The 25,631-nt window shown below is 40.2% G+C and overlaps 1 protein-coding gene across 1 annotated transcript in view; it reads right to left on the minus strand.

Annotated features, from left to right (window-relative positions):
- Positions 1-11,113: 11,113 nt before the first annotated feature.
- FAM171A1 (family with sequence similarity 171 member A1) overlaps positions 11,114-25,631 on the minus strand; it is a 197,083-nt gene continuing 182,565 nt past the window's right edge. Inside the window, exons 6-8 of the mRNA XM_027847955.1 lie at positions 16,627-16,743; positions 13,736-13,850; positions 11,114-12,925 (exon numbers count right to left, since the gene is read on the minus strand). Of these exons, the coding sequence (XP_027703756.1) occupies positions 11,218-12,925; positions 13,736-13,850; positions 16,627-16,743 (1,940 nt within the window). The 3' untranslated portion in view covers positions 11,114-11,217. The remainder of the gene's footprint in view (positions 12,926-13,735; positions 13,851-16,626; positions 16,744-25,631) is intronic.

A 25,631-nucleotide genomic window follows, 5' to 3' on the forward strand; every position in this document is an offset into this window, starting at 1 on the left:
ATACTATGAAGCAGCTTAATTAAGGCATTAGGAGGCAGGCGCCACATTTTACAAGGTAATTAGCTGTGCAGTCTGTGATGAATAAATTATGAAGGTTATTGCCAGGGAAAATCAGGCACCTCTCCTAATGCTCCTGCCTTGTAGGCAGTGGCCCTGACATGAGTAGCGAGGCCATCCAGAATAAAGGAAAGTGTAATAAATACCTCTTTCACCTCTGTGTCACGCTGACACTTTCAGACTTCTTCAGTGAAGGAGCCACACGGCTCCTACAGAGGATGGGAGGTGGCTGTGTGGTCAAGGCTGGTACGAACCAGCAGGAGGACCAAGGCAAACAAAGACAATGGAGGATTTTACCATTTTCCTCAAATCTAGCTGAAATGCAGCTGGCTTCCTGAACAGTCACTGAGACCTTGAAGTTGCAAAAAGGGAGCAGGATTAGGGCATCCTGTGAATCAAGTTATCAATAAATCAACAAACATTCACTAAGCGAGAAAAGAAAGAGGAATCAAAGATGGAATTTTATAATTTATGCTGATGCTTAAAATACTTTTTTTTTTTTAAGAAAGTTGAGAGATGGGGGGGCAGAGCCAACATGGCACAGGGAAAGCAGTGACTGTCTTGAGCTCTCTCCCAAAGCCCTCCAAATACCTAAAAAATGGCTCTAAACAAATTCTGAAGCAGCAGAACCCACAAAAACACAGAATAAAACAAATTTCCATCCAAAGACAGCCTGGATGGTTGATCAGATAGGTATATCACGCCGGGCAGGGAGAGGAGCGCAGTTTGGTTTGGGCGCGCAGGCCGCAGCGACCCTGGAGCAGGCCTCAGAGGACTGAATCGCAGGCAGTTGTGCTGCTTTCCAGACTTCTCAACCCCTAAACGCCAAAGACAACTTAGAAGGCCAGTGGGAAAAGTCTGTGACTGCAGTGAGAGAGAAGCTAGGTCTCAGCCGCAAGTCTCAAGTGCGGCCCGAGGCCAAGGCTTTTTCCTGAGCTTCTGGCCCACAGACTGAGGGGGAATCAAGTGGCTGATCAGAGCAGGATTGCAAGGATTACTTTGCTAGTGCTGGGGCAGAAATCTCTTGCTTTACCAGTGCTTGGATCTGGGTCACAGTTCTGAGGGGCGGTCCTGGGGTGAGGAGGAGTGCTGGCGTGGTGGAGCTTGTTGTGGCTGTGGAGAGGAAACACCTCGCCCCTTATCATAGCACCTTGGAAGAACTGAAAATTTACAGGTCCCTAGAAGTAGCTCTGAAAACAGCTGTACAAACCCCTGAAGCTTGGGACAGTACACTCTTCACATTGGAAGCAGACTTTTACCTTAACAAGGAATTTAAAACTCAAGTAATTGGCCGGGATCATGAATAAGCAGCGCAAAAAGAGTCAGACTATCTTATTTTACTTTGGTGACAAAGAAGATCAAAACATACAACCAGAAGAAGACAACAAAGCCAAAGCTCCTACATCCAAAGCCTCCAAGAAAAATATGAATCAGTCCCAGGCCTTGGAAGAGCTCAAAAGGGATTTCGAGAAGCAAGTAAGACAAGTAGAGGAAAAACTGAGAGTGATGCAAGAAAATTATGAAAAACAAGTCAACAGCTTGCTAAAGGAAACTCAAAAAAATACTGAAGAAAACAACACCTTAAAAAATAGCCTAACCCAAATGGCAAAAGAAGTCCAAAAAGCCAATGAGGACAAGAATGCCCTAAAAAGCAAAATTGGCCAAATGGAAAAGGAAGTCCAAAAGCTTACTGAAGAAAATACTTCCTTCAAAATTAGAATAGAGTAACTGGAAACTAGTGACTTTATGAGAAATCAAGACACTGTAAAACAAATCCAAAAGAATGAAAAATTAGAAAACAATGTGAAATATCTCATTGGAAAAACAACTGACCTGGAAAATAGAGCCAGGAGAGAGAATTTAAAAATTATTGGACTATCTGAAAGCCATGATCAAAAAAAGAGCCTAGACATCACCTTTCAAGAAATTATCCAGGAAAACTGCCCTGATATTTTAGAACCAGAGGGCAAAATAGAAATGGAAAGAATCCACCAATCTCCTCCTGAAAGAGATCCCCAAAGGAAAACTCCTAGGAATATTGTAGCCAAATTCCAGAGTTCCCAGGTCAAGGAGAAAATATTACAAACAGCCAGAAAGAAACAATTCAAGTATCGTGGAAACACAATCCGGATAACACAAGATTTAGCTGCTTCTACATTAAGGGACCACAGGGCATGGAATATAATATTCCAGAGTGCAAAGGAGATAGGATTACAACCAAGGATCACCTATCCAGCAAAACTGAATATAATCCTTCAAGGAAAAAATGGTCATTCAGTGAAATAGGGGACTTTCAAGCATTCTTGATGAAAAGACCAGAGTTGAATAGAAAATTTGATTTTCAAATACAAGACTCGAGCGGAACATGAAGAGGTAAACAGGAAAGAGAAAATCATAAGAGACTTATTAAGGTGGAACTGTTTATATTCCTGCATGGAAAGATGATATTTCTAACTCATGAGACCTTTGTCAGTATTAGGGTAGTTGGAGGGGAAAAAATTATATGTACATATATATAGATATACATAGATAGATAGAGGGCACAGGGTGAGTTGAAAATGAAGGGGTCATATCTGGAGAATAAAATTAAGGGGTGAGAGAGGAATATACTAGGAGAAGGAGAAAGGGAGAGGTAGAACGGGGTGATTTATCCCACAAAAAAAAAAAACAAAAACAAAAACAAAAGAAAAGGCTCTTACAGTGGAGGGGAAACGGGAGAAGGTGAGAGGGAATGAGTGAATCTTATTCTCATAGGATTTGACTTAAGGAGGGAATAACATACACACTCAACTGGGTGTGGAAATCTGTCTTACTCTACAGGAAAATAGGGGAGGGAAGGGGACAAGAGAGTAGGGGAATGATAAAGAGGAGGGCAGATTGGGAAAGGGAGTAATCAGAAGCAAATACTTCTGAGGAGGGACAGGGTCAAAAGAAAGAAGAGAATAAATGGATGGGCGGGATAGGATTAAGGGAAATAGAGTTAGTTTTTCACAGCATGTCTACTATGGAAGTGTTTTGCATGACTGTACCATAAACAACCTATATTTAGTTGCTTGCCTTATCAATGAGGGTGGGTGGGGAGGGAGGAAGGGAGAAAATTTGGAACCCAAAGTTTTAAAAACACATGTTTAAAAAAATGTTTTCAAATGCAACTGGGAAATAAGAAATACAGGAAATGGGGTACAGAAATCCATCCTGCCCTATAGGAAAACTGAAGGGGAAGGGCATGAGAAGAGGGGAAGAGATAGAAGGGAAGGCAGACTAGGGGAAGGGGTATTTAGAATGCATGCCATTTTGGGGTAGGGGGAGGGGCGAGATGGGGTGAAAATTTGGAACTCAAAATCTTATGGAAGTAAATGTTGAAAACAAAAAAATAAATAAAAATTACCATTTAAAAAAAAGAAAGCTGAGAGATGTATCAGGAGCATCTACTATGTAGATAGAGAGCACTGTACAAGGCATTCTGGGGGGAGGTGGGAAATGAGGTGATCATAACAATCAATCAACATGGTTTAAGTCAATATGGTTGAAGAAGACTGGGCTGGCATTTGGAAGACCTAGAATCTAGTCCTGGTTCTGCCACTTATTAGTTACATAACCATCTAGGGCCATCAGTCATAAATACTTACCAAGGTCCTACGATGTGCCAGGCACTGTGCTGAATGTTTGGGATTATTACAAAAAAAGGCAAAAGATAGTTTCTGCTCCCAAAGAGGTCTCAGTCTAATGGGGGAAGACAATCGGATTGCACACACTCTAAAATTCTATGATTACACGATCTCTGCCCAAACTACTGAATGTGCCCATACTAACACACATAAAATGGCCAGAACTCTTGGTTATTTAAATATGTAACTTAAAATTTCTGTACATCAGAAAAAAAAGTGGTATGTATTTTAGTGTGTCTGTGCCTTGTAAATATCTCCCAAGGATCTAAATTGCCAAACCTTCACTTGACCTGAAAGGTTTTCATTTTATTTCTCCATTTGTTCACTACCTCTTTCTTTTTCTGCAGCTATTTGCTATCTCTTTCTGCTGTTCTTCAAAGTAGTATACTTATCATTTCCACTTGAAGATAGGTCTAGGGATCAAGAAAGATCATGAAAACTCTCAAAACAAAATTTATTTAAATTTATTTTTATTTAAAAAATGTGGCCATAAGATATTGGGGGGCAGTGTGTGTGGGAAAAAGTTAAATTCTTTAAAAAAGAGCAAAATTTCAAAAACTTTGGTACTCATCCTCCCCTCTTTTTTTAAGGCAATTGGGGTTAAGTGACTTGCCCAAGGTCACACAGTAAGCGTCAAGTGTTTGGTCTGAGGCCACATTTGAACTCAAGTCCTCTTGACTTCAGGGCCAGTGCCCTATCCACTGTGCCACTTAGCTGCCCCCGATACCCTACCAGACTAAGAGACCATAAACACCAGCATACAGAAAATATGGAGGCTATCAATTTGCCTAGTTTTAAAACTGATTCCTATAAAAATTAAAAATATATGGAAGGGGAGATGGGGAGAGTCTTGTGCAGCTTCTCATTATGCCTGCTGCCTAATTTTCATTAGAGCTACTATTCTGTTGTTGTTGTTCTGGGCCCAGAGGCCTGAACTTGTTTTCATGGATGCTTTATCTATTTGTAGGCTCTAATGCTATCCTTTTAGAACATTTAGTTCTTAGGATGTGGGGACTGTAGAGTCTGAATGAAGTTGTACTCTCACTCTTGCTTCACTATACCTTCCCAATCATTAGGACAAAACATTTAATTACTCTTTTCAATCACTGTTGTGATGTTTGGTTCAGAGCTTCTTCTACTGATGTAGACTGGCAACTTCCTTATAACTTACAGGGTTACTGTGGGCATTTAGAAGTTAAAGACTTGCCCATAGCCACAGTCAATATATAGCATAAGTTGGTGTAGCTAGATGGCATAGTGGATAGAACACCAGCCCTGGATTCAGGAAGACGTGAATTCAAATTTGGCCTCAAACACTCGACACTTATTAGCTGTGCGACCCCGGGCAAGTCACTTCACCCTATTGCCTTGGCAAAAAAAAAATAAAAAAATAAAAAAAAATAAATATATATACACACACACACACACACACACACATATGTATATATATATATATATATATCTCAAAAGTAATAAGACTTGAAACTCCAGTACCTGACACATAGTAAGTGTTTAATAAATGCCTGTTGACTGATAAACTTTTATTGACTTCAGGGCTGGTCCTCTATCCAACATTCTATGTTCTTCCCTCTTGCTGAAGTAATTACATTTATTATTAATAAATAATATTAATAAGAAAAATAATTATATAACTGAATAATAAAATTCAGTATTAATAATTAACACTTCAATAATATTAGTATATTTATTATATTACTTAAATGGTACTTATCCTCTTCAGTTTACAAACCGAAAATAATAGAAATGAGAATATAGTGACATATAAATTGAGGATAATACAATGTAGTGAGGTAACCTGAGAATACTTAGCTTTCCAAAAGTAACATTGCAGCTCTATTTGTAAGAGCTATGTTTCACTCATCTTTGCTCCTCCCTCTTTTTCCTGGCCTGCCACAGTGTATCGCACGTACATTGATGGGCACATAATTTCTCTGACACCGATGCTTTTCTCTTCTCTGTGTAGATCACAGCCCCTTTTCTACTGTCCTAACACCCACTACGTATAGGAGGCCTTCTTTATGTTCTTTTGATATTTGGGGGATTTCAATATATTCTTCTGTTTCTCTTTATTATTTGTCCATTTTTGCTACGTGACTCACTCAATTCTTTTTCAGTCATAACTGTCCTTAGCAACCCTTCCCGTATATTTTATCACACACAAGCCTCTTTGGTAAAGATGGTCCATTCTACTTGTGACAATAAGGCATCTGTCCATTGCTCTTAGGGTTACTTTTAAATTTGACTCCTCTGAGTTGATGGTGCTACACCAAATACAGCAAACCTAGGAGAAAGCTCGTGTAAAGAGATGGGCTTTTATGTCAGTGAGCATCCTTGGGCAAGTCACTGAACTTTCACGGGCCTCAGTTTCCCTACCTATAAAATAAGGGTTTTGGACTAGATGAGCTTGGGATCAAGCTGAGAATGAGCTCTTTGCCAATTAAGATCTAGTTTAATCTGTTCCTGGCATCCGGTGAGGTTTCTTGTGGTCTTTGGGTTAGAAAGCAACTTCATTTGGTGTCATAGAACATGGGTACAGATCTCCCCTCAATCACTTATCACTTATTCTCATGACCTTGGACAAGTCACTTAACCTGAAGCTCAGTTCCATCATCTTTAAACTGAGGAGGTTGACCCTGATGCCTTTCCAGCTGTCAATCTATGATCCTAGGAGTGTTTGTGAAATTCTCCGCTGCAATTTAGGTGTGCGGCATTGATTGCATTCATTCTGTTCTCTGGCTAGCTCCACTCCATGCAGGTCTGCTCATGTAAAATTCATTGTGTTGTTTTAATAAATAAACAATTTTCCCCTGCTAGAATAAGACCCCCTTCGCTGGTTCCTTTCTTTAAGGGCAAAGAACAAGAGACAATCTCCGTTGCGAATCGATGAAAATCCACCACTAGGTGGCGAAAGCCTGATGACTTCAGCGTTAGATTTACTTCTTCAGACAATACTACGTTTCTGAATAGTCTGATGTTGCCCAGATACTGAAGGAGACCAAGCTACAGAAGAGGTGACTTTCACCTTCTCACTTCAGGGCTCTCCTTATATGAGCTGTCTCCTTCCAACCTTATGCAGGGGCTGATGGAAGAAAAAAGCGAAGCTTGCATGCTCTGGATGGCTGGCCCTGCAGAGATGAAACTGGAGAGGAGGCAAAGTGTGCTTTTGGCTCTAGCTGCTAGGCAGCACGTAATGCCTGGGGGCCACTCTCAGCAGACCCAAAGCCCCTCACTGCTGCCCTGTTTCAGACCTTTCCTGGCCCCCTCTGTCCCCAAAGCTTCCCAGCTGACTGATAACTCATCTGTGCTTTGATAAACTCATGAGCACGGTGACGGGCACACAGTAAGCACTTCATCAATGCCTGTTAACTAATGTGATAGTAGGCACTAATAGTTAATGTGTTAGCCATCCCATGGAACACATTTACATTCTGGTAAGAGTCATTGAGACCGTAGCCCAGATAATAATGATGATGATATTGACAATACTAGTAATACACAGGATTCATGTAGTGTTTTAAGGTTTTATATATGTATACATATACATATATATGTATATGTACACACACATATGTATATGTGGGTATATGTGTGTTTTCCTGCATGTGTGTGTGTGAGCGTTTTACTTATATTAACTAATTGGATACTCAGAACAACTCTGGGAGTTAAGTGGTATTATGATTCCTATTTTACAGATGAGTAAACTGAGGCTGAAGGAAGTTAAGTATGTGCCTAGAGTCATACAGCTAGTGAATGTTTTAGGCAGGACCTGAATTTAGGAGTTCTTTATTCCAAGTCTGGTACTCTATTCTTAAAGTATGATTAATGATAGAAATTTCAGGTATTGAACATTCAGGGGTAGGGGTAGGGAACCTGCGGCCTTGAGGCCACATGTGGCCCTGTAGGTCCTCAAGTGAGGCCCTTTGACTGAATCCAAACTAGGGGGCCACATGTGGCCTCGAGGCTGAAGGTTCCTCACCCCTGGGTCATAGGTGGTAGAGAGATATTTTGGAACAAGTAAACATTTTAGTGCCATTCAAGTCACCTCACACAGACCAGAAGTTCTTAACCTAGGATCCATGAACTTTCTTTAAAAAATTGATAATTATATTTCAATATAATTGGTTTTCTTTGTAATCCCATGTATTTTATTTTCTGTATTTAGAAACATGATTCTGAGAAGTCCGTGGATTTTGCCAGACTGCCAAAGGGGTTCAGGACACAAACAAGGTTAAGCACTCCTGATGTCAAGCACCATCTACTCTTTGCTGATGGCTTAGAGATAAGAACTCTAGTTGTAGAGTCTGAAGACTTAGGTCCACTTTCTGGGTCAATCACTTATTCTCTGTGTAGCTTTAGGCAAATCACTTACTTAACTCTCCTCTGGGCTCCAGAGAGGAAACTGATGTAAAAAATGATGAGGATAGAACATAGTATAGTGGAAAGAGAAAGATGGGGAAATAAAACCCTATTAAACTTGTAATCGCATTCAAATCTTATTTTTGCCTTGGGCAAATCCCTTAACCTCGTCAGGTCTCAATGATCTCTTCTATTAAGGTCTCAATGATCTCTTCTATTAACGAAGGTGTTGGACCAAAGAGATTCTGGGTTTCTAAGCTTACAGCTCTAAACTGATCAATCTATTATTCTTTGGGGGAAAATCAAATTCATGGCAGTGATGGAGGTAGCTTATGGACCTAGTCAGGTTCAGAGTGGATTTATCTGTCGTCTCTAAGTGAGAACATCCACTTCTAAATAACATGTGATTTACGAGGCTCACCATGGGCTCATATCCACTTAGTTGATCAACACAGTGATGGATCATCCCAACAGTTTTCCCTTTAAAAGTAGAATATTAATCATGACATTTAAAACAGAAAACAATAAAATTCAGTTAGTTTGATCATAATTCTGCCTGCCACTATGGGATTCATGCAGTAAAGATTTTGTAAAGTAGCTGTTACAGTAAACATAGCAAGCTGAATTTATTTTTGCCAAACAATCTGTTCTACGTACTAACATCTCCATTAATGATTTAGCAAGCAGCTTCACAAATCTGGGATCATCCTGCTCGCTTCAATGCAATCATCCTTGGAGTAGTGACAATGTGGCCCAACACCAAACCACAAATATAAAATGTCGTGTTCTTAGGCAGTGATATTGTGTCTTTCCTTATGTGCAATATGGCAAAAGGAAGCTACCCTTCTATAGATAACATATCAGTTGATTAGAAAACCAATAAGCTGCATGTGAGCTGTGTTCTTAAAGAAATTAAATGGAAGTTTTACTTTTAAGGTAAGAAATATTAAGTTGACTAGAATAAAGGCTCAAAATCCTTAGAAGTCTATACGTATTTAAATTGTGTTTACAAAAGGCTAAGTGGTATAGTGGATAGAGTGCTGGGCCTGAAGTCAGGAAGTATCATCTTTGTGAGTTCAAATCTAGTCTCTGACACTTATTAGCTGTGTGACCCTGAGCAAGTCACTTCACCCTGTTTGCCTCAGTTTCCTCATCTGTCAAATGAGCTGGAGAAGGAAATGGCAAACCACTCTAGTCTCTTTGCCAAGAAAACCCCAAATGGGGTCATTGAGAGCTGGACGCAACTGAAAACAATTCAACAGGAACAAAAAATAATGGGATGTGGTACAAAAAGTACTATATTGAAAGGCAGGAAATTTGGGTTCTATTCCTTAAGCTTCCTTGATTGTAAAAGGAAAGGGTTGAACTAGATCAGATGTCCTCTTAAGTGCCTCCCAGCTCTGAATTAATGATTCCAAATCTATTTGTGCCTTTCGACTGGACTAAGAAAACCTGTAAAATGGGGAAGTTGGTTTGATTGTCTCTACATTCCCATCCAGTCATGAACCTTTTTGATCCCATGATCCCAGTTACCATCCAGGCTTTGTAACCTCAGGAAAGTTCCCCTCTTTAGGTTTCATTACCCTCCTACATAAAATGAAAACGGAGTTTGACTAGGCATACTCGAAAGTTCACTCAATTCTAAAAACTATCATTCTGTGAGCCAGTAAACATGTTTTCCGGGGGTGAAAAATAGTATGCTTAATTCCTACCACAAAAAATGAAAATCATAGAGTTTGGAAAATCTTAAGGCTCCCAGTGAATTAAAAAACCACAACATAGGTTGGTTTATTTGTGTTTTTTTTTCCAGAGTTTATTTTTGAATGATCATTTTTGGATAACCAAGCAGCTCTTTAAAGAGAATGCACAGAAGAGTCATTCTGGCACTTTTGGAGAGTAAGTACATACGGTTTTGTTTTTTTTAATATATACTTTTAAACACATTCAATCCACTTGCTCAGTTCATAATCTTTGTTAAGCAAGCTCAGCTCACAGGATTCCAGAGTTAAGTAACCATCTATACAAAGTCAATGAAACCATAATCTGGGCCACCCAGCCAACAGGAAAGGTAGGAAAAGGTGTCTTTAAAATGTCCTATAGTCTATCTTAGCTAAACAGAATCCACATTACACATGATAACTAGAGAATACACTGTCCTGAAATGAGAGATACTCAGCACAAATGGCTACTTGGCAGCATGCAGTTTAAAGAAAAAAAAAGAGCATATAATTTCATCAATTTATAAAAATCCAGACAGTACAATTAAAGAAGTTAGCAAAAAAGGGGCCGTCTATTGTCACTGTAAAAAAGGCACTTGGAATTCATGGGACCAGAATCGAAGGACTCTTAGCTGACACCAAATTCAGTTTGGTTTCATAAAAAGGCTTTAATATTTAGAGATGCAACTCACAAGAGTTCCTGAAGGGAGACATTAAAATCAATCACTTAAAAATGAAATATGTTAAAACAAAGCCATAAAATGTTTACAACCAAGTTGTGTAAAAAACAAAACAAAAACAAAAACAACAAAACAAATAAACATAAAAAAACAAACCCCAAAGCATAATCTAAGCAAAATTTTTACTAAACAGCAGCAATGCATAGCCTTCCTTGGAGATAACGCATACCTCGGACACTAAGTGCCAAAAAAGAATTTTTAATAAATGCTTTACAGTAGCATTATCATAATAAAATTGATTCAAGAAATGCAAAAAAAAAAAATCCCAACTATTCCCATATTCTGAGAGAGAAGTGAGGTCATTATACCTAATAATACATTTGCTTTCCCCTCCATGTCCTTGGTGATGAACATAAGTATCAAGTATGTGGGATAACATTCAAAACCTACTTTCAGCCATCTCACTGGAGACATCTGTTAAAATCAGTTTTTTTTCTGAGTTATAACTTTAATTCCTTTCTTTTTTCTGAGTAATAACTTTAATTCCTTTCTAACATTTACACAGCAAACAGTAATGCAACCCAAGTCCACTGTCCACATTTGCCATTGTGTATGTTTTTTTTTTTTTTTTTTGTCTTTTCCACAAACAAGTAAGCGCTTCCATAGAAAGAATATTTGGCAATTTTATACTCCACAGAAAGGTGGATCTGCAACAGCTCACTTTATGTTAAAAGCCATCAGTGGTCTCTCTTCTCGCTTTTGCCATGGGCTTTTCTTGTCTTCTCCTTGGTCGTCTTCATCGTCTTCATCATCTTCGTCTTCCTCGTGGGCAGATCTTCCACGTTCAGGACTAGCTAATGCCTCAGGTGGGGCTTCCACAGTTCGCTTTATCGTTTCCTCCTGCAGGCTGGGCAGCTGGGTACCACTCCTCCGACCAGCCCCATCCAACAGGCAACGCAGGGTGCTGTCCTCAGGGGTGCACACCGTGGTTCCACACTCACTGCCGCTTTGGTCCATATCGTCCAGGTACACTAGCTGTGTGTAGGCTGTGCTGTCCGGGACACTCTGCTCTCTATGCTGATGCTCCGGCACAGGCGGGTGCCCCTGCTGAAGGGATAAGTGGTCTCCTCTACCCTTTCGGGCAGATTTTGGTTCATTCATATCAACACCAGAATCTAAACTGGCATCATTACTCCCGTTCCTTCCAGCTCTTTGGAGATCAATGTATGAATGTCTAACGTGAGCATTAGATCTTCCATCCAGAGACACAAACCAGGCCCGAGGATGGGGAAGTGGCTTCCCTCCTCCCAGTTCCATGAGAGCCTTTTCAGTTAGAAGCTGTACCTCACTATTCATTTGAGCCAAAGCTGCATCGTTAAGGGATGCAGGGATGGACAAAGATTCTGACATGGAAGCATTCTGTGGGCTCCACTCATGGGAGCCTGCATCTTGTAAGTGCTGCTGCGATATTGCTTGTGAAGATAGCTGCTGGGATTGCATCTGGGTGGAGGGATGTGGGAAGAGTTGGGCATGAGGGCTGGAAAACTCTGCCTGAAGTCTTTCTATGTCAACTTGTTGGTCCGCTGGGACAACCAGTGGCTGGCTCACATAGGAATGGTCCCCTGGCAATTTCATATAATGAGCGGGGATGACCAAAGCAGGCAAGACTTTCCTATAAATGCTATCATTGACCTGGTCAACGGAGCTGCAGCAGATCAGCTGGCCTGGCCGAGGAAAAGAAGTTGGCCTTTCGAGATGATCCACGGACCGGGACATCATACACTCTGTTGGCCGGCGATCTAGCAGTTGCTCTTTTTCAGGGGATGATGACGTAGGGTACATCTGTTCCTGAATAGTGAGCTTGCTTCCCGCAGAAATGTGATTAATGGAGGCTTGGATTTCTCTGTCTTGCTTTTCAAATAAAGGCTGGGACAACATAGAGTTATAACTCCTCCTGTAATCATCCTTGAGTGGGGATTCATAGCCTTCTCTCTCCACAGATTTTCTCGATTTTAAAGGAAAAACCTCCACAGATTTATGGTAGTCCTTTCCTAAGGTCCCGCTTGGTGTCACATTATCAAAGGATATTCGGCTCTTATCCTCTTCTTTGTGGGAAAGAAGTTCCTCTCGGGAGCTAAATTCTTGTGAGGTGCTGTATGAAAGTTTGAGCATTGGGGTGTGCAAATCTGCTTCACCACTAGAAGACAGCATCTCTGTATGAACACCACCAATCAGTTCCTTTGTGCCTGATGGATCTGGGCGCCCATGGCTGGCAACTGATAGGGTGCCAGGAAATTCCGATTCTCGTCGGGAAAACAGTAAATTTATATGGGACATGGATGTTGACTGATCTTTTTTGGAACTGTCTAGGGCTGTAGAAAGCTGAAGTTTTCTGTGGTGTTGACGAGGTTTTAAACATTTCCTCCTGTAATAAGAAATAAAATCCCAAACCAAAAATTATATGGTTTCTACTGTACAGTTTCAAATTGTGATGGAAATCTTAAATCTTTCTATGAAAAGGAACAAAATTAGCAAACTATATACACAAGAATTAGGGACTCCTTCCTATTCCCCTCCCCCTGGACAATTTAATTTAGTTCAGAGTACATACTAGGAAGGGGTTGTCATCAGTCATTCATAAATAAAAATAGCATCTAGTAACTATAAAAAAAAGATTACTATGGAACTGAGGATAAGGATTTTTGGGGTACATATATGATACGTACATACATATATAAATATATATATTTGGTGTTTTATATATAACATGTATATATTATATATATAATATTATATACACATACACACACAAAACACTGAAACAGTAATTTGAAACTTGATTTGTTCTTAAGACATATAGCTGATGATTTTTTGGATCAGAGGTGTTTTAACATCCTTTCCAATCCACTGGTCTGTATCAAAACTGTCTAATGATGCCTGCCCCGCTCCCCTTCCCTACCCCACCAAACCCAGCTCTTATTTTAACATTTATTTCTTTGCAGGGCTCCACATGGTGTGTCCTGCTCTGTTTCTTGCTATTCTTTTCTTTTGTGATTCTGCTTGTAAGGGTCAGCTTTTAGAATCATTCCTCATTACCTTCCTCTCTAATCTGCCCTGTCCCCTCCACTTTATCCTGTGTGTGTGGGGGGGAAATTAGACTTTCATTATCTAGTAAAATAAAACATTCTTACACAAGAAACATTCAATTAAAAATGCCAAAGTGATAGAACTTTACCTGCAATAATACAAAAGAAGACACAGCAAAATCAAAAGTATGAAGGCCATTCCTCCTAAAATGGCCAAAAGAAATACCGTGTGATACGTAGTTATGTCTTGCGCTACAACAGGACCTGGAAGGTCAGAAAATGGCATTTTAGAAATAGGTGAGAACTGTTCCACAGAAAGGGAGACAATTGGAGGAGAGCTGCATGGCTTCTGCCTCTTCTGAGCCAGGAGCCAGGTGAGAAGATTCTTTAGACGAGCCGGCAGAACCCTCTGACTCTCACTGGGGCATCTGGAGTTCCTTCTTTCTCCCCTCCACACCCCATTCCTGCCCACCTACCCCCGCTGCTACAAGTCCTTTGGAGAGATGAGTTATTTAAATGCTAGAGCAACCAGCTCCAGGGCCATGGTTTGGTTTTCAGTGAAACAAACTGAACATATATGAGCAGAATGTCGAAAAATTAAGAGAGAAGGTTCAAGAATGAGGAGCTTTTATCAACGGGGAGAAGTTACAAGATTACTTTGGTTTAACTTCTCACCTTCCTTTACAGCAACTAAAGTCAATTCACCAAACATTGATGAAGCATTTATGACCTGCAGTGCCCTGTGCTTTATGAACATTATTACAATAACAGTAATACACAATTGTAATAACAATAATAGCAGCTAATGCCTATAGAGGGCTTTAAGGTTTGAAAAATGTCAAATGTGCATTATCTCATTTGACCTCTGGGATAACAACCCTCCCTTTCTCTCCTGAAAATAAATCACCTAGTCTAAATGTGTGAAAAAACTGACATTAGGATTTAAAAAAAAAATACTTATTGTACTGTTATGTGCCAAATCTCAAAAGGCATATTTAAGGTACAGATTACTGTTTCTTATTTTGAAAAAAATATATATACCTAGCATTTATAAGTGCTTTAAGGTTCATAAAGCACTTTATAAATATTATCTCATTTTATCATCCTCAAACAATCCTGTGAGGTAGGTGCTATTATTATTCCCATTTTGCAGTTGAGGAAACTGAAGGAGATGAAGGTTGAGTGACTTGCCCAGGGTCACACAGTTAGTAAATGTCTGAAGTAGAACAAGAGAGTATAGCTGCAGCCAAGGTTAGCATGGTGGCCATATGGATCCTGGAGGCTTAAGTGGTTATGGATTTTGGTTCTAAGTTTTGTTGTGGTATATATATTTAAGGCTTGCTATTTGAGCAGATTAAAGCTCTAACTTAAGCCCTCCAACAAATGATCTTGTGATCATAATGATTAATGCAAAGAACTCAGACAAGTCCAAATAACTGTACACTGTTAACTGTTCATATGCACCAAGATGTACCAGTATACATCACAACAGGACACAGGAAGGAAGGCATTCTTAGTATATATCATATCATGTAAATATAGATATAACTAAACACTACAAACATGGAGAAAGCAGAGAGCAGAATGGTACAGTGGGAAAAATACTAGCTTTAAAGTCAAATGACTCATATCCCAGTTTTGCCAAATCCATGATCCAAAGTCATCTGTGTGACCTTGGGCATATGACTCAACCTCTCTAGGCCTCAGTTTCTTCATCTGTACCATGGAGAGCTTTGACTATCACAGAATTTGTGATCTGGAAGGGCCTTCAGCAGTCATCTGGTCCAGCCCATACATGTAAGGAACCTCCATCTAGAGAAAAGTAAGTGGTCTTCAAATCTCTGCTTGAAGACCTCTGAGGAGGGAACTACCATCTCTTGAGACAGTCAGTTCCACTCGAATTGTTAGGAAGATTTCCCTGACATCAAGCTTACACTCAGGAACTCATACCTTCTTCCCAAGTCTCCTGATTCTGCCTTCGGGTCAGATAGAACAAGCGTAGTCCCTCCTTCACATGCCTAGGTGGCCCCTACTGCTAAATCCATGACTGTATGATCTTACTACTTATTTCTCATATTAAGTAAATTTAAAAAAAATTAAGAGAACAAATCCCAAATTGTAAGTAATACATTGATCCAAGGGGAAAACATTTTTTAATTTTTTAAATGTGAATTTGCTTTAAGTGCTAAAGGTTAATATTAACTGGAGGAGGGGAACAAGCTAGTAAGCATATTGACATTGCAGAAGTCAGCATTTTCAAAAAAAGAGGGAAATAATTGGTGAGCATGTGTTCAGATAAGCAGCATGACTTGATGGAAAAATGGTTTGAGTGATTTTATCAGGCACAGATGGGGTGGGGGGTGGGGGTTGGAAGTGGGGGATGGGGGGTGGTCAGTGTGGCCTTTTGTCCCTCTTCTAAGAATGTCTTATAGGAGTTGCCACAGTGTAAGAGAGAAAATAACATTTTATGCATATCTTCTATTCCAGTGCCATCACAATGATGATGCGAAATGGTTTTTTCTATAGATTTTAAGTACTATTTTCAGAATTCAATTTATTAAATTAAAAAAAAAATTTTCAAAGTCATGATTGACATGGGAGATTACTCACACCCCCCTTCCAGTGGGACAGAGAATGGAAGACCACTAGCACTTAACACCTGCCCTCCCACTTAATGCCAAGGTGCCCTCTATACCTCTGGGCCCTGCCATCTGACCTGTGGATTCACCCTAATCTAAGGACTTCTGGACCTTGCCACCCACCCTATAGCTGATTTCTTAAGACTTTTGAGCCTTTCTATTTCTCCTGGAGCTGAATTTTCTTTTCTGCATGAACTTTCTGAATGCAAGAATTATCTTGCTTTTTCTATTTGTATCCCTGGCTCTGAGAACACAGGAAACACCCAATAAATGTTTTTTCTTTCATTCATTCATTCAGCAAGATTTCCTTAGTCATCTATGACTGCCTGCACACAGTCTGCACACAAAAAGACCCGAGCATGTAGTCTTGACAAACATTCACAGACGTTGTTCCACTTTACCTGGGTTGGGGGGAGACATGGCTGCCACCCAGTACCCCAGCTGTGGGGCAATGTAGGTCCACGTCAGCTGATTCCCTTCCTGCTGTACGAGGCCTAAGCCACTTTTCAGCCACGTTCCTGTGGGATTCAGAGTAGAATTTCAAATGTGTGAAATCAAATCCTGTTGCTTAAAAGAGAAAACATTTTAAAAGCCCCATTAGTATCTTAAGGGTCTGTGATTTCTTGAGCAAATCATAGCCCTTTTTCAACTTAGTAGACTATCTTTTTGTTTTTGGTTTTTTTTTTTTTTTGGGTTAGGCAATGGGGTTAAGTGACTTGCCCAGGATCACACAGCTAGTAAGTGTTATGTGTCTGAGGCCGGATTTGAACTCAGGTCCTCCTGAATCCAGAGCCAGGCCTCTATCCACTGTGCCACCTAGCTGCCCCAGTAGACTATCTTTTGAAAGATGCTTTGGCTAAGAAATTCATCAGCGTGTGGCCAAGCCAGTGATGAGTCACCTTTGTCCCCAGACAATGGACATTCTGTATCTGGATTTGAAGTTTGGTGGGACCTGTTGAAGCTTAGGTCCACATTTCAAGAATGGGGGAAACACCTTCATGCTATGAGGTGGTACCACAGTAGGACTTCAGTGGATAAAAGCCACCTATACAGAATTATGTCTATCATATTTTATAATTAAAGAGGTGAAATTATGGTTCTGGACAGCAAGGGACAATTTCCATGGATCCTTCCAGTTTCAGCTTCTGGATATCTTTGGTTCTTTCTTTCTAATGAAGAGATCCCAGCCTCTTTTCAAGGCCTTAGACTTCTGGTTATAAAAATGGGATATGACAATAACAGATATTTTTCTGATGTTTTAAGCTTTACACAGCACTTCACATACATAGTTTCATTTGAGTATATAGGTGGTAGAGCAAAATGTACATGTTTTACTCCTAGCTCTTCACGTTCAGTAGAAAACAAGCACCTTGAGGGCAGGTACCGTTCTGTTTGCAACTCTAGAGCTTAACATGGTGCCTGGGCACACAAGAGATATTTGTTGTTGTTGGGGCAGCTAGATGGCACCATAGTGCATAGAGCACTGGGCCTAGAGTCAGGAAGACTCATCTACCTGAATTCAAATCTAGCCTGAAGGGGCAGCTAGGTGGTGCAGTGGATATAGCACTGGCCCTGAAGTCAGGAGGACCTGAGTTCCAATCCAGCCTCAGACCAAACACTTGACACTCATTAGCTGTGTGACCTTGGGCGAGTCACTTAACTCTGTTTGCTTCAGTTTTCTCATCTGTAAAATGAATGGTAGAAGGAAAACCCAGAGGTTGTTTCATTTCTAACCCCAGTAGAATATAAACACCTTGAGGGTAGGTATTGTTTTGTTTGCAACCCTAGAACTTAACATGGTGCCTGGGAACATAGCAGATATTAGAAGTAGATCAATGAAGTTAAATTGTATTTGTCACTTTACTTTCCAAATTACATGCTAGGCAGTGTGATATAGTGGAAGAGGAAGTAGATTTGGAGTCAGGAGAGACCTGGGTTCAAATCCTACCTCTAATGCCAACTGTATGATAATGGACAAATCATGGATTGATAAAATAAAGGCACTGGACTTGAAGATGCCAAAAGTCCCTTCTGGCTCTAATGACCTAGCCTCCCTCACCCTCAGTTTCCTCCTCTATAAAATGAGGACAAGAATACTTGTCCATCTACCTCACAGGACTGTCGTGAGGATCCAAATGAGGCCAAGTATGCACAGTGCTTTGCCAACCTTAAGGCACCATGAAAGTATCAGCCTTTGTAAAGAATTTTGCCCATCTCCGTCTTATCGTTCATGCGCTGCATTCTGTGTGGGCTATCACTGTAAGAAGCATTTCTGTAAAACCCAATTTTCAAAGTGCTGAAGGCTGTTTATCAATGTGAAGTCAGAATGGGAGCTAGCAACCTGCTTTCCCTCAGGTGCCACTGCCCTCAGGCTCTGGAGAGAAGACCAGCAGGGCAGATTGAGCCCACAAACACAGCACCCCTGTCACTTCTGCGCCACTTGGAATCCTCAAGCTAACTGGACCATGAAGAGGTACTCCTGACCTTCAGCATTCTGCCACCAAGCCTCCTAGAGCCCAAGCTGTATTTTTAGTTTCATTCAACTGCCCATGCCCTTAGTTCCAGTGATCCCACTACTAGGCATATAGCCCAAAGAAGTCAAAGACAGAAAATAAGATCCAGCATAGGTCAAAACAGTCATAGGAGCAAGCTTTAAGGTAGCAAAGAACTAGAAATCAAAATGGCGGAGACAACTATGGTATATTATTGTAATCGAATATTATTGTGTAGTAAGAAATGACAAATGTGAAGAATTCAAAAACATGGAAACGTTTGCATGAATGAAATGCGGAGTGAAATAAACAGTGGATGTAGTGCTGGACCTAGAGATTGGAAGACCTGAGTTCAAATTCAGCCTCAGACACTCACTAGCTGTCTGACCCTGGGTAAATAATTTAACTTCTGCTTGCCTCAGTTTCCTCATATGTAAAATACAGATAATAATTGTGTCTACCTCTCAAGGTTGTTCTGAGATAATATTTGCAAAGTAATTTGCAAACCCCGAAATCCTAATAAATACTAGTTATTGTTATTATTATTATTATTGTTTAATCACTATAACAATGGAAATGAAAAGATTATTAAATCACATCTAAGTCTGAGTCACTGAAGAGTCCATAAAGTTCTGGAGAAAAGATTAATGACCTTGAGCAAATAAGCCTCTCTGGACTTCAGTTTCCTCAGCTGTGAAATGATAAGGTAAAATGATGGGGTCAAAACCCTCTTTAATCTCTAAATCTATGAACCTCTGAAACACACTTTCTCCTTCAAGGCAGAGGCTGCTCATTCTTTCTTCAGGAAAGAATACTATATACACTGTCATATCTGGTGACCTATCTCGTGAATATTCTTGTTCGATTGTTTTTCTTTTGTCACAGGGGTGGTAAAGGCAGCTAGTGGACAGAATGCTTGCCTTGGAGTTAGGAAGGTCTAGATTGAAATACTGCCTTAGATATTTAATTAGCATTGTGACCCTAGGCAAGTCACTTAATCTTTCTAAGCTTCAATTTCCTCATCTGTAAAATGGAGCTAATAATAGGACTGACTTTACAGGGCTGTTGTGAGTATCAAAGGAGATACAATTTGTTCAAGTGCTTAGCAAACCTTCAAAGTGTTATATAAATGCCAGCTCTCATTGTTATTCTGTCTGCGTGCATCAAAGGCAAATGACTGATACAAATACAAAAGGTGCCAATCAAACTTTTTTTTTTTTTTAAAGAAATAGAACTTCATAAATTTCTTGGGTTGAGTACTGCCTAAAACAGCTTTAGGCAAAACCCTGGGAGCAGTGTGCCACGTATCGTGGATTCTGGGTCTCAAACTTTCAACCTCCACGCTTCTAGATCCTTCTCTTTAGGTGGACCGTGGCTGCTCCTACTGGATTTTTCCTGTAGCTCTCGGGATGCTTATGTGTCCTGTCCTGTTGCCATGGCAACATTCAAATGCGGCCTGTAGGAAAGGTGCCTCCCATCCCTGCTGCCAATTACTGCAAAGCACCTCCAAGTCCTAACCAGCTGTGGAACAAAAGGGGAAAGAGAGGGATGCCTCCAAAATTTGCAAGGTTTTCCTCTCTGTTTCCTTTTGCACCTCCTGTTCAATTTCCTAAATTGCCGATCTTTTGTGCTTAGATTTAGAGCAGTTTCAATTAAAAAAGAGACAAACCAAAAATGAGAGATGAGAGAGAGAGTGGGAGAGCGAGAGGGAGAAGAGGAGGGAGAGGGAGAGAGATAGAGAAGGAAGGAGGAAAGGAAGGAGGAACAGAGGGAGAGGGAGGAGGAGAATACAACCCAGGGGCTGTTAAAACAAGCAGCAGAGGACAGGCTCCCATCTTGGATTCATTTACTGAAGAACACTAACCCAGTGACTTCTAGGAAAATAAAATCTTAAGAGCATCATTCTGGTTCTTCAGTGCTTTTAAAAGTAAATAGAAATAGCAAATACTTTAAAAGCAGGTAGAAATCCAAGCAGTTGCTATAGTAGGTAAAGAAGTTTCCTAAAGGGACAAGTCTCTTATAATGAAACAAATCTCTTCCATTTTTCCTCCCTCTGGGACCACAATGATCCTCAAGCATCTAAGCACACAACATTCCTCTCAGGTCCATTTTACTACCATAGAAATTCTCCATTCCCATTAGTATCGCTCTGTCTGCCTGGAAGTACCTTTGAATGTGTAAGTTTGCAGTTTCCCCAAAATGAGATTTTTCATTCACTGTTCCTCAAGTGAAGCAGATACTAGATTAGGTATAAAAGGGCTCTAGGGGGTGATTAGGAGAAGCCTCCTAGTCTTAATATTTGTGGGACGTCTCCAGAATGAGTTTTCTTCTCCATAAAACATCCAACTGAACAAACATTTATTAAGTGCCTACTTTTTGCATGATTGTAACTAGGTTCTGGGAACATTAGGCTCAAGTAAAACAGGCTTAACCCTCAAGGTCCTTCAATTCTAGAATGGCCATGCTGTGCATAGATTGGTGGACTTGAAGTCAGGAAGACCTGGGTTCAAATTTCACCTCTCATAATGACTAATTGGCATGCCCATAGCAGGCAAATTATTTAATCTCTCTGGGCCTCAGTTTCCTAATCTATAAAATGGGAATGACAAACACCTAGAGTACCTACCTCATAGACTTCATTTGAGGCTAAAGTGAGACTGTACCTAAAACTTTCCACAAACTTAAACTGCTATATGTGCTGGCCCTTAATATTATTAATGCTGGAGGAAAATGGAGAAAAACAAATGATGTAAGGCTTTTATTAGCCCAATTTTTATACCTCAAATGATTGCAGAATTTAGACCCAGAAGAAATTGATCAAGCTATCAATCAACAAGTATTTATTAAGTGCCTTTTAAATTATTATATATTAAGTATGATATATTAATATTATATAATATATAATTATAGAGCTATAAATACATATAACATACAATAAAATAAAATATATATTAAATTATATATATCTTAAAAGTGCCTTTTATTATTAAATGCCTACTGTATGCCAGGCATTGTAGGTGCTGGGGAATTAAAGACAAAAACCCAACCTTTTCTGCCTTCAATGAAATTATGGTCTAATGGGGGAGATGACACGCTCTCCCTCCCAGCCTCTTCACAGGAAACGAGGGGATTTATGCATTGGGTAAGAGATGCAGTCTTGGAGGTCACCTGTTAATTTAGCAGTCTGTGATACAATATAGGAATATTCACAGAATTCCAGTAGTGCAGCACAAATTTAGTTAAAAAGCAACTAGAATTAAATTTCATTTACCATTGGCTTTTTTGCTTAGTTTTGACTTCACGTATCCTTTGGGACCCTCCACCTACTTTTTCAGCTTGCTTTTGGGTACTGTCTTCCCTCATTAAATTGTAAACTCCTGTAGGGCAGGGACTTTCTTTTTCTTATTTATATCCTCAGCTCAATGTCTAGCATGTAGCAGACACTTAATAAATGTTTATTGATGAGAATAATTTAATGTTGATATGAAAATAATAATAAGTCACAGACTATGGGAAGGAGATTGACTGGAAGACAACCTACATTAATTTGCACTGATGGGGAATCCATCCTCCTTATCCAGCCATGTTCCCACCTCTCCTCCAGTACAGAGTGATCCCACAGACTTGCCCTGAGACTCATGTTTAGCTGATTCCTTGGTTACCAGGAAGATGTCAGCCAGAATAAAGTACCTTGACTCTGAAGCATAGTGGAATTGGAGAATCTGACAAGTGACATGATCATGGTGCAGGAGGAAGGATAACCTGGCAGTGGTGCCAAAGTGGGCTGGAGGCAAGAAAGGCCAAGACACCCCCAGCAGTCACAGATCAGGGCCACTAGGAGGTATATCTCTCCATGGAAATGACTTATTAGAGAAGGAATGACTGAACAGGATCTTCTGAATATCATTCTAGGGCAGGGGTTCTCCTTTGTGTGTCTTGGACTCCTTTAGTGATCTGGTGAAGCCTGTGGACCCCTTCACAGAATAATGTTTTAAAATTCATAAGATAAAATAAATAGGATTATAAAGAAAGTCATTTGTATTGGACTCCAGTTATCAAAATACTTAAAAAAAAAAAGTTCATGGACTCTGAGCTAAGAACCCTTAGTCTTGGGACAATATATTGGATTGAATACTTGAGTCCTGGCCCTGTCCTTAACTGACTGGGTAACCACGGTCCTTCTGGACCTCAGTTTCTTCACCTGTAAAATGAGAGAGTTAGGAGGGGAAGAGTTGCTCATGATAGAGCACTGTATTTGGAGTCCAACAATCTGGGCTGAATCCTGGCTCAACAACTTAGCACCTGGAGTAACCTTGTACAAGGCACTTCCACCTCTGTGGGTCTCAATTTTCTCATCTATAAACTGAGATAGTTGGATTATTTGACTTTCAAGGTCCTTTCTATTTCCAAATCTATGATTCTATGAATCTATGATCGGTCTGATTATTCTAGGAATAGAAGGTTCCTTTCCTCCCAACTCTAAAATCTTTTGATTCCCATGATTCTCTTTTCCCAGAGCAGATACTATCAATTAATCAACCAACAAACATTTATCAAGTACTACTCTACTATGTGTCAGATGCTGTGCTAAGAACTTTACACATTGTCTCATTTGATCCTCAGAACAACCCTACAAAGTAGGTGCTACTTTTTATCATTCCCATTTTACAGATGAGAAAACAGGCAGAAACCTGCGACTTGCCAAAAGTTGCACAGCTAGGAAGTGTGTGAGGTCAGGTCTTCCTGATCCTGGGAACCCATTGTACCATCTTGCTGCCTTCAGCTGCTGCATATAATTAGAGATTTCACTGGGACATATGTCTCAGCTTCATAACAAACATACTTATGTCATACACAGAAAACCCTGAGAAGGACCGTATGTTAATGGCATTTTGCAAGAACATTTTTCCCCCCAGAAGTTCTGATTTACATATTCTTTATAGAGTCAAATTAAGGAAAACATTCAGGTGAATCAGCAAAGCAAAGCTGAGCCTAAGAAATGAAAACCATCTCCTGCCCTCAACAGACAAACCGAGGCCTTGACTGACTCACAAGCATATCAATCACGAGAACAGGTTTATTCCCAGCAATGGAATAACAAGGCAATAGTTCCAAGAGCTCTCACAGGAAAGTACATTTTCAAAACAGCAGAAGGGCCTCCAGGTGATCGGTCAAAGGATCCCAACTATCTTCTAAATTCTGCAAAAGCATCTTATCACTTTAGTCATCAGGTGTGAAGTTAGAAAAGATCTGTGAAGGGATTTGGGATGACAAAGACGCACTCTTCTACATTCCAAGGAGTCTTAGGAGTCTTCAAGTCTGAAGGAGATGATGAAGATGTATTTACACAAGTTTTTAATTACTGTCTATTCCCACAACTCCCCCCCAAATTCGGGCGACACAAGAAAGGAATGCATCAGGATCCCTTGGAGTACAGAGATAAAATGAGCACCATTGGAATACATCCAACTACACTTAGTATTGTTTGTTGACTATAAAAAAATTGGATTTATTATAGCAAAATGCCACCTTCAAGGCTCTTCTCCATGAAGGTTGTCTCTCACGAGTATGTCAAAATTGCACAATATTCCTTGAAAGAGGCAAGAACAGAGAGAATTTTGTTCAACTCTCTTCTGACTGTTCATGCCAAAATAAGGCATAAAATAGAGTTATACAGGCCCACCAAAAACATCTACAATTTGTTGGGGGAGGGGAGTATCCTATGTAGAGCCCAAGTGGAAGAGAGATGCCCTCCAGAGGATGAGGATGCTCTTGTTTGTGGATAACATTGTGGTGGTTGCATCCATTCCCAGAAGACTGAAGAGCCTCCTACATGAGAACCCCAAACATCCTGGCCAAGTTCCACTGCCATCTTCTCTCCCTGTCACTGGAGGCATACCCTTCCTTTCTCCTTTCTTCCTTTTGCCCTGGAAACAGCAATCAAATTAACATTGTGATTGCTTCCAGAAAAAGTGTGTCAATCGATTACCTCCACTCATCATCCTTGTGACTTTCCCAACCAAAAGAGCCTTCCCTGGCCACTACTTTTTTATATATGTATTATTTTTTCCTATCAGACTGTAAGTAATCTCCTTCCCAGGGTGTTGAGAGTCTCCCTTTTGTATCTGTCTCCCCAGTGCTTAGCGTAGTGTCAACTCCATAATGAGTACCGAAGAAACGCTATTGACTGATTGACTGGTTTGGCTGTTTTAACTATCCACACAGGAAAAAGCAAGTGGAAGACTGCTAAGACTGTGAGATGCAGCTGGATGGACATCCAATGCATGCGTAAGGGAGAGACAATGTGAATGGCCAGTGAGCTGGCCTAGCATTGAATAGGGGAGAAGAATGGGCTACATTGCCTTTAAGGAAATCAGACAGTTCTCTTAATGATCTCAAACTGCTTCTTGAAATAAATGGCCACCATTTTTTAACACCAATATTTTCCCAGTACTGTTATTTCATTGCAAATCATGGCATACTGGAGTCTCCCAAGCATTAAAATGGAAGGTTAATTTAACTGCAGTGGAGACTAAAGAGACCCGAGTTCCAGGACCTTATCTCAGGAAAAGATAGCAGAGCCCATTTGGTGTAATCTTTATCCTGACTGAAAATCCTCTCTACCACATCCCCAGCAAGGGGCTCTCTGGCCTTTCCTTGAAAATCTCCTTTGGGGAGCAGTGAGCAAAGAGATAAACCATTTCATTTCTGAATAGCTCCATTGGGAGCTATTTAAATAATATTTAAATTTGTTTATTTCTAAGTGCCATTTTGTGCTTTCATCCATTCATTGTGCCTAATTTTGATCTACTGGGTCAAGCAGGACAACTCTAATCCCTCGATCACAGAACAAATATCCAAATAACTCAAGTTAGCTATCTTACCCTCCCCTCATTCCCCATCTTATCCTTTTC

The sequence above is a fragment of the Vombatus ursinus genome, unplaced genomic scaffold (assembly GCF_900497805.2).
Source record: "Vombatus ursinus unplaced genomic scaffold, bare-nosed wombat genome assembly UNPS02005459.1, whole genome shotgun sequence".
NCBI lineage: Eukaryota > Metazoa > Chordata > Mammalia > Diprotodontia > Vombatidae > Vombatus > Vombatus ursinus.